Source organism: Capra hircus, chromosome 18 (assembly GCF_001704415.2).
Source record: "Capra hircus breed San Clemente chromosome 18, ASM170441v1, whole genome shotgun sequence".
Classification (NCBI taxonomy): domain Eukaryota; kingdom Metazoa; phylum Chordata; class Mammalia; order Artiodactyla; family Bovidae; genus Capra; species Capra hircus.
This window is the reverse complement of record NC_030825.1, coordinates 9,278,027-9,293,308: the sequence shown is the minus strand read 5'-3', so window position 1 is coordinate 9,293,308 and position 15,282 is coordinate 9,278,027. Positions and strand designations below refer to the sequence as shown.

At 47.9% G+C, this 15,282-nt stretch overlaps 1 protein-coding gene across 1 annotated transcript in view; it reads right to left on the bottom strand.

The window, feature by feature from the left end:
• The window catches only part of GAN (gigaxonin), a 48,020-nt gene extending 37,136 nt beyond the window's left edge, over positions 1–10,884 (bottom strand). Inside the window, exon 1 of the mRNA XM_018061762.1 lies at positions 10,548–10,884. Coding sequence (XP_017917251.1) covers positions 10,548–10,714 — 167 coding nt within the window. The 5' untranslated portion in view covers positions 10,715–10,884. The remainder of the gene's footprint in view (positions 1–10,547) is intronic.

Sequence of the window (15,282 nt, the reverse complement as noted above, 5' to 3'; positions counted from 1 at the left end):
TGAAGAGGAGCTAAAAAGCCTCTTGATGAAAGTGAAAGAGGAGAGTGAAAAAGTTGGCTTAAAGCCCAACATTCAGAAAACGAAGATCATGGCATCCGGTCCCATCACCTCATGGGAAATAGATGGGGAAAGAGTGGAAACAGTGTCAGACTTTATTTTTGGGGGCTCCAAAATCACTGCAGATGGTGACTGCAGCCATGAAATTAAAAGACGCTTACTCCTTGGAAGAAAAGTTATGACCAACCTAGACAGTATATTCAAAAGCAGAGACATTACTTTGCCGACTAAGGTCCGTCTAGCCAAGGCTATGGTTTTTCCTGCGGTCATGTATGGATGTGAGAGTTGGAGTGTGAAGAAGGCTGAGCGCCGAAGAATTGCTGCTTTTGAACTGTGGTGTTGGAGAAGACGCTTGAGAGTCCCTTGGACTGCAAGGAGATCCAACCAGTCCATTCTGAAGGAGATCAGCCCTGGGATTTCTTTGGAAGGAATGATGCTAAAGCTGAAGCTCCAGTACTTTGGCCACCTCATGAGAAGAGGTGACTCACTGGAAAAGACTCTGATGCTGGGAGGCACTGGGGGCAGGAGAAGGGGACGACCAAGGATGAGATGGCTGGATGGCATCACGGACTCGATGGACCTGAGTCTTAGTGAACTCCGGGAGATGGTGATGAACAGGGAGGCCTGGCGTGCTGCGATTCATGGGGTCGCAAAGGGTCGGACACGACTGAGCGACTGAACTGAACTGATGGGACCAGATGCCATGATCTTAGTTTTTTGAATGTTTGAGTTTTAAGTCAGCTTTTTCACTCTCCTCTTTCACTTTCATCAAGAGGCTCTTTAGTTCTTCACTTTCTGCCCTAAGGGTGGTATCATCTGTGTATCTGAAATGCATATCTGATTGCGTATTCTCCCGGCAATCTTGATTCCAGCTTGTGCTTCATCCAGCCCAGCAATTTGCATGATGAACCATTCTAGCACCCTCCAAAATGCCTCTCATCAACACCTGACCTAAACTCTTCTGATAAAATCTAAACTATCTCACACAGACTAAACTATATTGGAAAAAAAAGGTTTGTGGTCCCTTTCCTGTATCTGCCACCTGCCCAGCCAGCTCCCAACATACAGCTCTCCGGGAAGTGTTCCAGTGGGAGCTGGGCCTTCGGGGGAGCAGTGTGCACGCCACTCTGAACTCAGGGCTACAAGGCCCTGCCGCCCCAATCTGGATTCCTGCAGCTCCACCAGCTGCGCATCATCTCCTCGGGCTGGCGTTCCAGTCCAACCTTGAATCAGAATCGGATCACAGCACTTCAGGTCCCTGTGCTCTCCCTGCGGCCCCCAGCTCTGCTCACACCGACTCTCCCTCCTCCACACGTCCTCCAGATCTCAGGTTAGACAGCTCTTCCTCAGAGTGATGCTCCCCCACCCGGTCCACCCCTCACATCTCTCTGTAATGAGATCTCTTCACTGTCTGCCTCGCCAGCCGAATTCCACGGATCCAGAGCCCCGGAGGCCTAGGGCATGGCAACACCGTGCATAATTGCAATGCTCAAGAAAAGTTTAATGAATGATCAAGCATTTAGGAAACCTTTGACCAAGGATCTATATTCTCTACTTAAAAACAGCTGTTTCTGTAAATGTAATGAATGGGGGTTACGAACACAGTAGTGAATGATTAGATGAGTCATTTAAGTATACTTTTAGAGCAGACTTTCAGAAGTAACTCTTCTGAAAATAAAATCAATCTCTTCCTTTTCCATTCTTGAAATTCTGGTACTACCACAATATCGTAAAATACCACACAATATCGTGAAAAATTAAGTGAACATCAAAGATAACACACTAGTTAGTTTTATGTTTCTTTCCTTTACTGGCCCCCCCAGAGGTGGGAAAAATAAGTTGAGTGATTTCAAGCTCCACGTGCTCAGTCTCAGTTTTGACACTGTGGGAGATCACTGAATATACAGTCAAATGGCACCCAGCACACGAGACAATGGAGCCTGGGAAGGCGTAACGTTCCATAAACCCTGAATTGCAAGCTCCTGCCGATCCCTCACTCTCCATCCAGCACCCAGTTGTGGATACCCAGTCTCTGATGTATTTTTTGAATGAATGTCTATCTCTAATCAGTCAACACTAGTTATATAAGGTCTCTTTATAGCGAACTCTGATGAATTAATACACAGCACATCTCAATGATTTTAGACAATGTTAATTCTTGAACTGGACTTTATCACTGGTGAGCACAAGCTCACAAGCACATGGGTTAAAGGGTGATGACATTTCTAAAGAATGTACTGACTGCTGTGACGGTGATGTCCATTTTCCTAACTCCCCTTCCTATCAATAGGTAAAAAGACCAGGAAGTAAGGAAGCAGAGCCTCTCCTCTGCTTTTGCTCCACTGCAGGAGTGAGAGAAACGAGAATCCTGGTGTGTCTGCAAGCAGCAGGCCTCATTCCTTTCAGGCAAAGGCAGCTCTGTTCACATGGGGCACCAGTGTTAAGGAGGCAGGCAGGAAAATAAATGTAAGGACCAACCAACCAACCACCTGCAGGAAGTCTCTAATCTGCGAGGTAAGTCTGAACTTCCCACATCAGCTGGAGCACAGGAGGAGGAAAAGCTGGACGGGTGTGGGAAACTCTTCCCATGACTAACAGATGAAACATTCAAGACAACGATGGCTTCTGCTGGCCTCCAACTCACATCCCTGAAGCAGAAGTGGGCTCTAGCAGGTAGACAGCAGCAAACAGTGATGACTGACTTTGCTTTCTAAAGATTTTCTTGCTCTTCCCAATCCCACCTCCTCACACGGCCAGCTGCTCACAGTGAATGGGCTCAAAGTGGTAGATGAGATGCAGACCAATCTCACACCTTAAATGTGAGGTTTCTCCAATTCAGAGAACCGACTGATATGAACAATTCAAGTGACAAAGGTCTGAAAATATTTTGAGCTCAATAATACATGACAATTTAGAATTACTCAGAGGCAGAGGCACTTGGTTACTGATGAATGTGAATGTGACTATAAAACTATGTTTTACAATTTTTCTACTCATGTTAACACAAAAATTGCAAGTGCCAAATGAACTTTAAAAAGAATCACAAAATACTTATGAGCAAAAATGTACATTTAAAGTTCTATATCCATTAGCACATTAACTGTAAAAAGAAAAACAAAGCACATTGTATTGGTCTATACCCCATTACAACAGTCTATTTTTAAAAACCAGTCTTCCCCACTTCCACTTGATATGTGCTGCCTCTTAAAGCTTTATTGCCTGAAGGCCAACTCTTTTATCTAACAAAATATTTCCCTGAGATCTTATTTTCCCTGAGTATCCTATTTTCCTAAAATCTCTGAAAAGAAGGTAAAAAAATTACAATTTATTCCCATAGAGAATTGAAAGCAGCAAACATTAGACCATCATTCTACGGTGAAGACATTCTTTGGCAATAAATGCTTAGGGAGACAACTTCAGTCTCTGCTCTTCTGAGCACAGGGGTCAGGAACTCCAGCTGAGCAATGAAGGACATTTAGAAGGACACACCACCTTCACCCTCCACACAGCTGTGGTTGCCAGCTTTACTAGAGCCTTTGATTGCCTTCCTTCTTTGGACCCATCATGTTTTAGGAGACAGACGACCCATGGGAAGCACTCAGAATTCAAGGCTGCAACCGTAACCTGCCCCTTGCCACACTCACACCCCTGCACCTCCACCCTTAACCTAGAATTCCAACTTACAAATTATTCATTTATATCATAGCTCGAGCATACAAAATGATAGACTTGTGGTCTTCCAAACGATGATGCCACTCCCCAAAGGACTCAGAAGCAAAACGACTCCTTATTTGTCCTAATTATGTTTTCTTTATGGAATATAAATAGAGTTTAAGCCTCACTTTGATATCATGAGACAGACTGATTAACAGTTTAAACAATAGATAAGGTGGTTTTATAATCTGGATGCTTGGTCTATCTTATCCTTGGACAGCAAGGAGATCAAACCGGTCAATCCTAAAGAAAATCAACACTGACTATTCAATGGAAGGACTTGCTGCTGAAGCTGAAGCTCCAATACTTTGGCCACCTGATGCAAAGACCCAACTCACTGGAAAAGATCCTGCTGCTGGGAAAGGCTGAAGGCAGACAGAGAAGGGGGGCAGCAGAGGATGAGATGGTTGGATGGCATCACCATCACCCATGGACACGGATCTGAATAAAGTCCAGGAGATCATGGAGGACAACGGAGCGTGGCATGCTGCAGTCCACGGGTGGCACAGAGTCAGACACCACTTAGCAACTGAACAGCAACCAATCTGCGAAGCCAGAATTCCTATGTGGAAAAGCACTTCGCTCAACTCTCTAAATTATATAATAAAAATCACTTTAAGAACACTGAAGAGAACTTGCATTAGAAAATGCGAACTGGAAGAAGAGGCAGAAGTCAGAGGGCGCAGGTAAGGCAGGGAGAGCTTCCCAGCCGGCATTCAGTGGAGCTGAGGTTCAAGACACACCTCTGTCACACTGCTTTTTACTCAAAGTAACACACCCTGGGAAAGCTATACAGTATGCCTAACATTCAACACTTCACTTAATGTTAGATCCCTTAGTCCAACAAGAATTTTATTGATCTGTTTCATCATTTGAAACCTTCCTAGAACCTGTCCAGAATTAGAGCTTTCACTGCTACTAAAAGTGGCAACCTCTGCCTTGTATAAATAAACGTGTGTCTTTCAGCTGAAACGAGTGATCTATGTTAAACTTAGGGCTCCAACTCACAAGCTCTTGGTTTTCTTAGGAGCCCTGGGAAAATCTTTCTTTGATCTTCTGAAAGAGAACACGCTTCAATATTGGTTTTGGAAAATCTCACATTAAGAACATGGTTCAATCCAATTCTAAAGGAAGAAGAGGAAGAGGAGGGAGAAGGGGGGAGGGGAGGGGAAGGAGAGGAGGAAGAGAATGGAGATGATCATTTTGAGGCATGGGACTGTAAGCTGTTCAGGGCAGCTTTCACCTTTTTAAGCAGATGTTAGGGATGCCTTACAGTAAACGGATGGAAACAAACAAGGCCAAACACGGCCTAGATCCATTAATAAGACAGTCAAGCCCAGTGTATTTTCCATCACCACCAGAGCGCAGCATGAGTAGGCACAGTTGATTTAAAGATTGCTCAGGACTCAGTAAGCATCTCAGAACCTGGAGTTTCCAGCTGAACCCGTGAGGACTAAGAAACCAAACAGCTTACAATCACTATGCAAAACCCTTAAGATAATCATTCATGAGCTGCTTTGAGGAAACTAAGAACTCAAGTGCAAGTGAAAGAAAAGAGACTTCAGGACTGAAAGCTTGCTCTGCACACAGCAGACAAAACTAACAGACATCAGTGCTCAGAAACTAAAGGGCGGGTTTCAAGTACCCAAGGAAAGGATGACAACAATTTCTACATTACCACGAAACTTGGACTCCCACAAAGATCATCATATTAGTCTCGTTAAGAAGTTTCATCAGCATCATCTATGAGTCAAATTTTAGATTTAAACGGCAAAACAGGCTCATCAATAATTAGGCCTTGGAACGCATCCAAATTAACAGGATAAAATAAATGCTTGTAACAAAAGAACTCTACAGAGCTAGATTTATGCAGCAGAATATGCAACCAAGTCCTGCATGACAAGGCAAAGGGAAGGCTGTAACATCAATGTGCCACAAAATCAAAAAAAAAAAAAAAAAAAAAAGCTTTTTGGCCACATTGCGTAGCATGAGGGTTCTCAGTTCCCCCATCAGGGATGGAACCTGCACCCGCTGCAGTGGAAGCTCTGAATCTTAACCACTGGACCACCAGGGAACACTACAGGCGGTCCAACGGAGCTGTAAGACGGAGACAGACCTCTGCCTCCTCACGACACAGACACACAGAGCAGAGCAAAACCAGCCCAGAGCCCAGTCAGCCTCGCTTCACAGACGAGAAGACTAGACTAAGGCCCACAGAACTGTCCAAGATGACCCAGGCTGGAGTCTAGGCCCAATGGCTCCACTCCACACCCACTAGACCAGCTCTTTCTCAAAACACAAGGGACAGAAATCACCATTCTTACTGTTGGCTAACTTATCACAGGGTCCAAATTCTTGGGACTCTTTTTTGCCTTTACTCTCTGGGATTAAATCTAAGCAAACTCCTGTTCCAACAGATTCCCTAGAAAACCCCAAATTCCCCAAAGTGGATATGGGACTGAATCCTGCACAGAGCCCTGTTACACCACCACAGAACCACACGGCAATGCACCTGCAAATTCCTTCACAGACATCGTGCCCCAAGAGCCACAGCTCATGCAAGAGAGGAGGGCGAACTCCACACCAGATCAAGGGAACTGTGCAACTCTGCAACACTCAGGAGAAAAGGAAATTTCCTACAAGCCTCAGGGAACCTTTCCCAGAAGGTCTCATGGTTGCTGAGAAAGGAAAGGGTTGCTGTGGGTCGTCATTATAGCTCTGAATTCAATGTCATCATTCTTAAAGGTCATCAGCTACGTTTAGATTGTTTTTTTGCCAACAAACCGAAGGGAAAATGTCATTCAGGGATCCTGAGAAAGTACTGGGCAGAGGGCACGCTGGGAAAGCAGCATCCCACGGTAAGCTGCGGGGAGTGATGAGCTCTGGGAGTCTCTGCCCGCCCTTCCTGGAGCACCTCAATCTTCAGCGGTGTGACAGATGCCCCCCCCAGCCTTCCTCCAGGTGATCATTAGGAGTTTGTTGCTGAATTTAGGTTTTCCTGGCTTTTTCCTTTTATAATGAAAGTTCTCTGGTGCTAAGACGATCAGGAGGAAAAACAAATGTTAAACCAAAGATAAAGCATAGGAAAAGATTAAAACCAAGTTAGGCTAAAAGACTTTTTATACGGAGTAAAAAGTATGTCAAATGATTTGCTTCAATTCCTAGTGCCACAAAGTTGGATTGGTTCCCTTGGCTGATGATACAGAAACAATATATAACATTGTTTCTAAGCCACACAACTTCAGAGGCCTATAAAACTTACTGCTGCTGCTAAGTCACTTCAGTCCTGTCCCACTCCATGAGACCCCACAGACGGCAGCCCACCAGGCTCCATCCCTGGGACACTTACCAAAACCAGGCAAACTGGAGACATTAAACAAAACTCAGACTACCAAATTTACAAACACCCAATCCATACATTCGGAGAAGGCAATGGCAAGCCACTCCAGCACTCTTGCCTAGAAAATCTCATGGACTGAGGAGCTTGGTAGGCTGCAGTCCACGGGGTCATGAAGAGTCGGACACCACTGAGCGACTTCCCTTTCACTATTCACTTTCATGCATTGGAGAAGGAAATGGCAACCCACTCCAGTGTTCTTGCCTGGAGAATCCCAGGGACGGGGGAGCCTGGTGGGCTGCCGTCTGGACATTAATGACATCACAGGCCTAAGTGTTTATGCTTCAAATGGGAAAGTAAGAAACATCAAGTTCTGCTGCTGCTGCTGCTGCTAAGTCACTTCAGTTGTGTCCGACTCTGTGTGACCCCACAGACTGCAGCCTGCCAGGCTTCCCCATCCTGGGATTCTCCAGGCAAGAACACTGGAGTGGGTTGCCATTTCCTTCTCCAATGCATGAAAGTGAAAAGTGAAAGTGAAGTCGCTCAGTCGCGTCTGACTCTAGTGACCCCATGGACTGCAGCCTACCAGGCTCCTCCGTCCATGAGATTTTCCAGGCAAAAGTACTGGAGTGGGGTGCCACTGCCTTAGAACATACAAATTCATTTTGTTTCACTATAACTCTTTAAAGTTTCACTCAAACAAAATGGAGATATTATAAAAGCCCAATATAATCAGCATCAAAAATTAAACAGTTCGTTTCTAAATACTAATATAAATTAGTCATATTACTTTGAAGAAGCCTTGAGACTGATAATTTTAAAAGAACCCCAGGAACAAATCTACAGCTTCAATGACCAAGTAAACCTACAGCAGTCAATCAATCCCTGAAAAAACACACACTGACCAACTCATATTTACCTAGAAAACGTCAAAAATAAGTGCCCTACCTACTGTGCAAGACGGCTGAAAATAAAAATCAAAATGAGACAGTATGTGAAAGTACTTAATAAACAAAGTCAGTAAGAGTTTACACAAAGACTAGTTAAACGCAAGTAATGCTATAACTTGGTATAGTAAACAAGGAGGAGACTAGGCATCACTAACCTGGAGTCTAATCCTAGTTGAGCCACTAAGTGCTAGTAACCTCACTGTAATATAAATCACTAATGCCCACCGTGTTCTATTTTTTTAATTGGAAGGTTAACAGAATTGGACTAGAGCGTTTGAAGTCCCTTTTGGCTCTGCTAGTATGATCACTAATATTTCACACCTAAATTACTACTAGTATAAACTAATATTACTAAATATTCTCATCTGTGCCACTATGTCACAAGCAGATACCCCATCTTTCCTAACTTGGCAGATATAGCAGTGGTACCTTGCCAGTGATACTTCTGGAGACCTGTGTGCAGACCTGGGAGGGGTTTAAAGCCCAATTACCTATTTCTGCACAGGCTTGGTCCAAGATTAAATGAGAGGAAGACACATTTTATCCCTCATTGATCAGACTAGTGAGCGGAAGCTGAGATGAAGTCATCTACTGACAACTCGAAAAAGAGTCAAAGCTGGGAGCAGAAAGCAGGTGCAGCGCTCTTCTCCATCAGAAACAACTCAGCGTCCGAGATGGAAATGCACCAGAACCGGTCCCCTCGTGTCCAGTCTGCTGTGGCAAAAAGGAGGGCAGTCCCTGCTTCCACTCATCTGCTAACCACCAGGCACTGGTCTTTCTGCATGCCAGGGATGTGGAAATGAACAAAAGCAAAGTCCCTGGCCTCATGGAGCTTACTCTGTGGTGGGGGAAGAACCACAAAGTAAATGAGCAAAATGCAGGGTATATTATCATGCTAAGGGCTAAGGGCTAGGGAGAAAAACGAAGCATGCCAAGGGAACAGAGAGCATGTATTTGGTGATTCACGATTTTCTTTTAAGCCAGCTGGATGCCACTTACAGAACTACAAGAATGCATCTAAAGTAGTTTTCCTCAGCATTTCCTCAAACAAGGAATTCTCTGTACACAGGAAGATGCTAGCCTGCTGATTCCAATTTTATATTGATTGCTCAAAAGCTCTAAACTGCCAGCCGCGAGCTATCTGTCACGTGAGCAATCTAAACCCCACACTAACATCAACTCACCCCAAGCCCACCTTGGAAATCCACAGAGTGCAAATAGATTTTAAGAAAGAGAGCCAGAAAGAGCCAGGAGAAGTTACCAGAAATTAGCTGAAATGCTTCTGACTAGGCGTAGATGTCTCAACGCACAGGTTAAAAAGCAATTTGTGTGCCGAGGTCCGCTAGGACAAGGCATTGAGACTACAGCACACATCATTTTGCTTTTTTTCTGACCTGTCAATTCTAGTGACATTCTCTACTATTAGTCTATATTTAACCAGCTTACTGGGCAGTTTCTCCAGCTTTTAGCATTTCCCTCCTCTTTTATTATTATTATTATTATTTTTTATCCCCACCCCTCCCTCCTCTTTTATTAAAAGAGCAACTCAGTCTGCAAGAAAGTTCCTACAACATACCAGCCCCTGCAAGATGTGATACCCTTGTATGAACACTGTCCTATCCACCTTCAAATCACCTCGTTAGTTGAGCTGACGAAACAGGCTGATCTTCGTTTTAAAATGCCTTCTCTAAATCGCTAAAATCTCATCATGGTCCTCGGATTGTATAACAGCATCCTGAGAATTACAGTAAGTCTTTCGAAATGTGCGACAGCTTACTGTAATGTCTGTCTATAACACACTGCCCTTCTTTTTAAACGGAGGACCCACAAGGGGTGGCAAAGCCACTTTTGCGAAGAGCCCGGGCCTGGAGTGTGGGAGTAGGGGGGTGGGAGGTGGGAGGTTGGGGGTGGGGGGGGGGCGGGTTGGGCCGTCCATCCTAAGAAAAACATCCGATGGGTTTTCCCTCTGCCCACATCCGAGGGGAGGCGTGCGTTCGGCTTCTCCGTGGGAGGGGCGCTCCCCGGCCGTGTTCGCTGCGCGGGGCCCGGCCCACCGCGCGTCGATTCCGAGGCGAACGGGCCGGCAAACTTGAGCCGGGATCCGCGGGCCGGGCCCCGTGCGAGGGGGCAGGCTCTCCCCGGCGCCGCCCCGCCCTGCGCGCGGTTGCGGCCCTGGGTCCGGCCCAGCACGGCGTCTGGGGGCCTCGGAGGCCGGGCGGCGGAGACCCGAGGAGCGAGGGACGGCAGGGGCGGGGGGGACTGCGGTTCAGGGTCCCCTCCGGGGAGCAGGGCCGGGCCCCGGGGCGGCTGTCCTGGGCGGGGGTGAGGCCCGGCGGCCGGGGCGTCTCCCGGGAGGCACGCCGAGCCGAGCGCTGACCACTGGGACCCCGGCGGCCGGCGGGGACTGAGGACCCGGGGCTCCGCGCCCCGCCCGGCTCTCCCTGCCCCTGGGCCCGGGGCTGCGCGGCCCCGCCCGGCCCCCGCCTCACCTGATGTACGGGCTGGCGGCCGCCAGGATGTTCTTTTGCACCGGGATCTCCTCCCCGTCGAGGACCAGGTGCGCGTCGCAGAAGCGGGACTCCTCCCGGAACGAGCTCAGCGCGCGCAGCAGGCGCGTGGCATGCTGAGGGTCGGACACGGCGCTGCCCTCGGCCATCGCGGCACCCGCTCCTCCGCCCGCCCGTGGAGGCTCTGGAAGCCGCCCCGCCGGACCTCGCGAGCCGCCTGCGCTCGGCGCGCGCCCAGTCCGCTCGGCCCGCGCGCGCCCCGCCCGCTCGGCCCCGCGCTCAGCGAGGCGAGATCCAGCCCGAGCCTCTGGAACGCGCTTGCGCCGTCCGCCCCGCGAGCGGCCGGTGCCTTTAAGGAGCCGCGGCGTTGCGTCATTTCTCCGCGACGCCCCCGCGCCCTCCCTCCTCTCTTTCTCTCTCTGTCCCGCCCTCCGTCGCCGGAGGCGGCCAATCAGAAGCCTCGTCCCCCTCCCGAACGCCCAGATTCCGGAACTGGCGCTGCCTGGGCGCGGGTCCGAGGCTGAGAGCGATCTCTGCAGCGCTGAAGCGGTGTGCGCGCGCGCCGGCGCTCTAGGGTCAAGTCCGTGGCTCTGGCGCCGTGAGTCTGAATCCAAGCCTCGGTTCCGCCGCTCACTAGCCGTGTGACCATGGGTAAGGTCCCATCCGCAGTTTGTCTTTCTGCAAGATGAAGATGATTTCTTAGGTGTTGTTGCTGGCTGATGTGAAATAAACGCACGTAAAAGAGGGCGCACTAGGTGTAGCTTTGATTATTTACGAGAGAAAAGGCGCTTCCCAGGTAAGAGCACAGAGATCCGACAAAGCCATCCCCGAAAAGAGCGTCTGGGTTGCGGGCCCAGGAGGGAGATGCAGCCGATGAAGCTGAAGACGTAAGCGAGACCTCTTTGGCTTACGTCGGGAGGTTGGTCTTGATCCCATAGATGTTAGGAACCGTGATAGGGTTTTTCACGAAGATCACTCAGCTGCTGCGTGGAGAACTGGAGGGTGGGATTGGATGCCAGCGGGAGAAACGTGGTTAAATAGTGCCTTATTTGAGGGAAGGGACTGGTGGCCTAGATGGAAGGGTGATGATGGAGGTGGGCAGTAGCGGATGGCTTTAAAAGAACAGGCAGAATTAGGAGGGGGAGGGAGTCCTGGATAATGTTCTGGATTGAGTAGCTGCGTGATGTTGGTACCTTTCAGAGAGAGACAGAAACGCTGAAGGAGTGGAAGGTAGAGAGCCCAGACAGATGTGGGCTCTGTACAGGTGTGACCAGGCTCCCCATTCAGTGAGGATCAAGGGGCTGACAGGAAGCAAATATGGGACAGCTTTGTCTACAGAGCAAGCCCTGTACTGTCAGAGATTTCTGGGAAGGCTGCTAAGGGCACATGGGAACGTGAAATGTAGCCCCTGTTTTGTCCAAACGTTAGGGACTCCACAAGCTCCTAAGGAATTAGCAGTTTTACCAGGGCCAAAGGCCCAAAGAACAGGGTCAGTATTCCAGATAGGCCGGGATAGGGTTTTCAGTGGATCAGCTTAGGTTTTTCCTTCAGCCAGCTCAAAGGCCCAAATAATGTCTGGCATCTTTATCCTGAACCAGCCAGGGGTTTGGGGTTACTGGCAGGAATCAGGGTATTTAACTCTGGTGGAGTCACTGACCGAAGAATGGATAGGGAGAAGGAAGTTACTAGAGGGCTTCCCTGGTGGCTTGGCTGGTAAATAAACAGCCTGCAATGCAGGAGACCCCGGTTGGATTCCTGGATCAGGAAGGTCCCCTGGAGAAGGGACAGGCTACCCACTCCAGTATTCTTGGATTTCCCAGGTGGCTCAGATGATAAAGAATCTGCCTGCAATAGGGAGACTTGGGTTGGGAAGATCCTCCTGGAGGAGAGCATGGCAACCCACTTCAGTATTCTTGCCTGGAGAATCCCCATGGACAGAAGAGCCTGGTGGGCTACAAGTCCATGGGGTCACAAAGAGTCGGACACAACTGAGTGACTAAGCACAGTGGAAAATCCAGACATTTCTAGATCAGTATTATGGATAAAATGATTAAAACATCTAGGATTGGCTACAAAACACTGTGAAGGGAAGGAGGGAAGTAGGTGGGGGTATAAATGAATCAAAGTGGCTATGAGTTACTCCTTTTAAAGCTGGGTCATAGATATGTGGAGATTCGCTGTGCTAGTCTCCGTATTTCTTCATATGTGGTAAAATGTTATAATACAAAGTCGACAAGATAAGCGGCTAGAGCTTATATCCTCCATAATATCTGTCCAGTATCCCTGGGAGCAGTCGAAACACTTCTTCCTTGAAGTTGTTGCTGTACTTTGAACGTTGCTCTGGCAGGAAGGTTACTGTAAGGGGTTTATTTGTCCATCTCGCCTGCTGCTGCTGCTGCTAAGTTGCTTCAGTCGTGTCCGACTCTCTGCAACCCCATAGACAGCAGCCCACCAGGCTTCCCCGTCCCTGGGATTCTCCAGGCAAGAACACTGGAGTAGGTTGCCATTTCCTTCTCCAATCCATGAAAGTGAAAAGTGAAAGTCAAGTCGCTCAGCCGTGTCCGACCCTTAGTGACCCCACGGACTTCAGCCCACCAGGCTCCTCTGCCCATGGGGTTTTCCAGGCGAGAGTACTGGAGTGGGGTGCCCTTGCCTTCTCCAACTGCTAGCTTGTAAATTTAGTGCGTCTCCATTTCCAGATCCCAAGTGCACCGCCCAGCCCTGTTAGTGCTCAGTGGATGTTGAATGGATGGAGGGATTTTAAAAATTGTGAATACTAGGCATTTAATAAATGTTTTCTGAATTGCAATCAGTTTTTAGTTTATTTGTGTTTGTCTTCTTTCTCAACTGGGTTGTTGCTGGAGTCAAAAATGATACATATGACAGAAAGCCTTCATATCAAATATGTAGGTACTTGACAAACACTTACTTAGAATTACTTGGAATGCTCATCTAGTCTTCAAATGTCAGCGGTTCCAAAACAAAGAGCTCAAATAACAGAATCACCTTCAGGTAACCAGTTTTCCCAGAATGGGAGTGTTGCCTTAGTTGAAGTAACTGGAGGTGAATGAGGATTAGTCAGGCAGGTTCTTCCTGGTAGAGGTGAAACTTCTCTGATGTTTTGACAGAAGGAAGGTATAGGAGGGCCTGGGCAGAGGGTTGTAGACAGACCAAGGTCAATCAGGGCAGCCTCCCACCTGACACCTGGCAGGGGAAAGGCAGTTGCTGGCTTGAGAGGTTCCCCTGTGCAGCAGGCAGCAGATGGACCGAAGACCATGTAAATGTTCTCCATTCCATCCCCACCGTTGCAGTATTCCCCACCAACCACCTGCCTGAATCACTCATATTCATCCTTCAAAATCCAGCTCAGTGACCTCCAGCCAGCTTCTCGGGGCAGATTCCCTGTTTATGCTCCACCATGTTTATGCCTTCTTCTGTTCTGCACTTAGCTGGCAGCACTGTAATTCACCAGTTTATACGCTGGTTTGCGAGCTCCTCCAGGGAAGGAGCTATGTTGTATTTACCTATTTCAAGGGACTTGCACAGTGCCTGGTGCTTAGTGGGTACCCCCTGAATGCCTCACATAATCAGAGGTGGCAAGTTGGGTAAAGGAGCATGGGGGGCAGGCTGTAACACGGTAGGGGCAGGTGGTCCCACAGGGAGCTGAAGAGCACACCCTCGGGTCAGGTGGGAGGCCGTCCTTCACTGCCAGCTGATGGCCCCAGGAGATAAGGGGCCAGTGGTGCCAAATCCAATAATTTTTCAAAAGATCTGAAAATTCAGATCCACGTGTGCAGTGTCCCAGTTTTTCAACATTAGCCACACATTACATTTGAGGGGAAAAAAAAAGATGCTGCAGGTGTCTGCAAACAAGATCTGGCTTCCTTTCATTTCCAGAGGCAATCAGACCATCTTGGTTTACTGAGAAGGGAGTTAACAGTCCAAAGGGTGCTAGATCCTCAATAAAATTGTTGACTTGAACTCAGGTGCCCCCACTAAGCCTTCATCCTGATGCTGTAGGGAAGGAAGAGGGCCCACGTGTGGGAGGATCTGTCGGGCAGCTGCTGCCAGAGCCACTCCTGGTTAGACTGTGAACTGTCTTGCAGTCTATTGATACTGCTCAAACCGAGCCACCCTTGACGTTGTTTATGGCCATCAGAGTGGTGTATTTAGTGTTCTTGTTTCCCTACATTCCATGTATATCAGACATCAAGCCGTTGTGAAACATGCAATCTGAGCGATTTAATAAACGTCCCAGCAGTTTCCGTCTCTGGTGACTATCAGTGATCCCTCTTTAGAGGCTAAAGAGCCCCAGAGGAAGGATTCTTTGGGTCTGAAGACTGAAAAGGATATTTTCACAAGGTACTAACAGTAGTCATCCACTCAGCATTTATTGAGCACCTGCTGCTGTATGGTACATGTTGCAGAGGTGCTGATGTTGGAAACACAGTTTCCTCCCATGCCATCATCCAAGAGACTTTTGCTCTCTTCCTGCTTTCCTGATCATGTATCATTTTACAATCAGGAAAAAACAATTTTCATCTGCAAAAAGAAAATACTTTGTTTCCAAAAATGAACCCTCCAAGAAAAGAATCACTTTGGGGTTTTCTTTTAAAATAAATGTTAGAAAGAGGAATAAGAGTCCAGTAAAAGAGATGATGCAAAGCAAAAGAATTAATAGTTTAGAAGTTCTTTAGAAAACACTGACTTGAGTGGA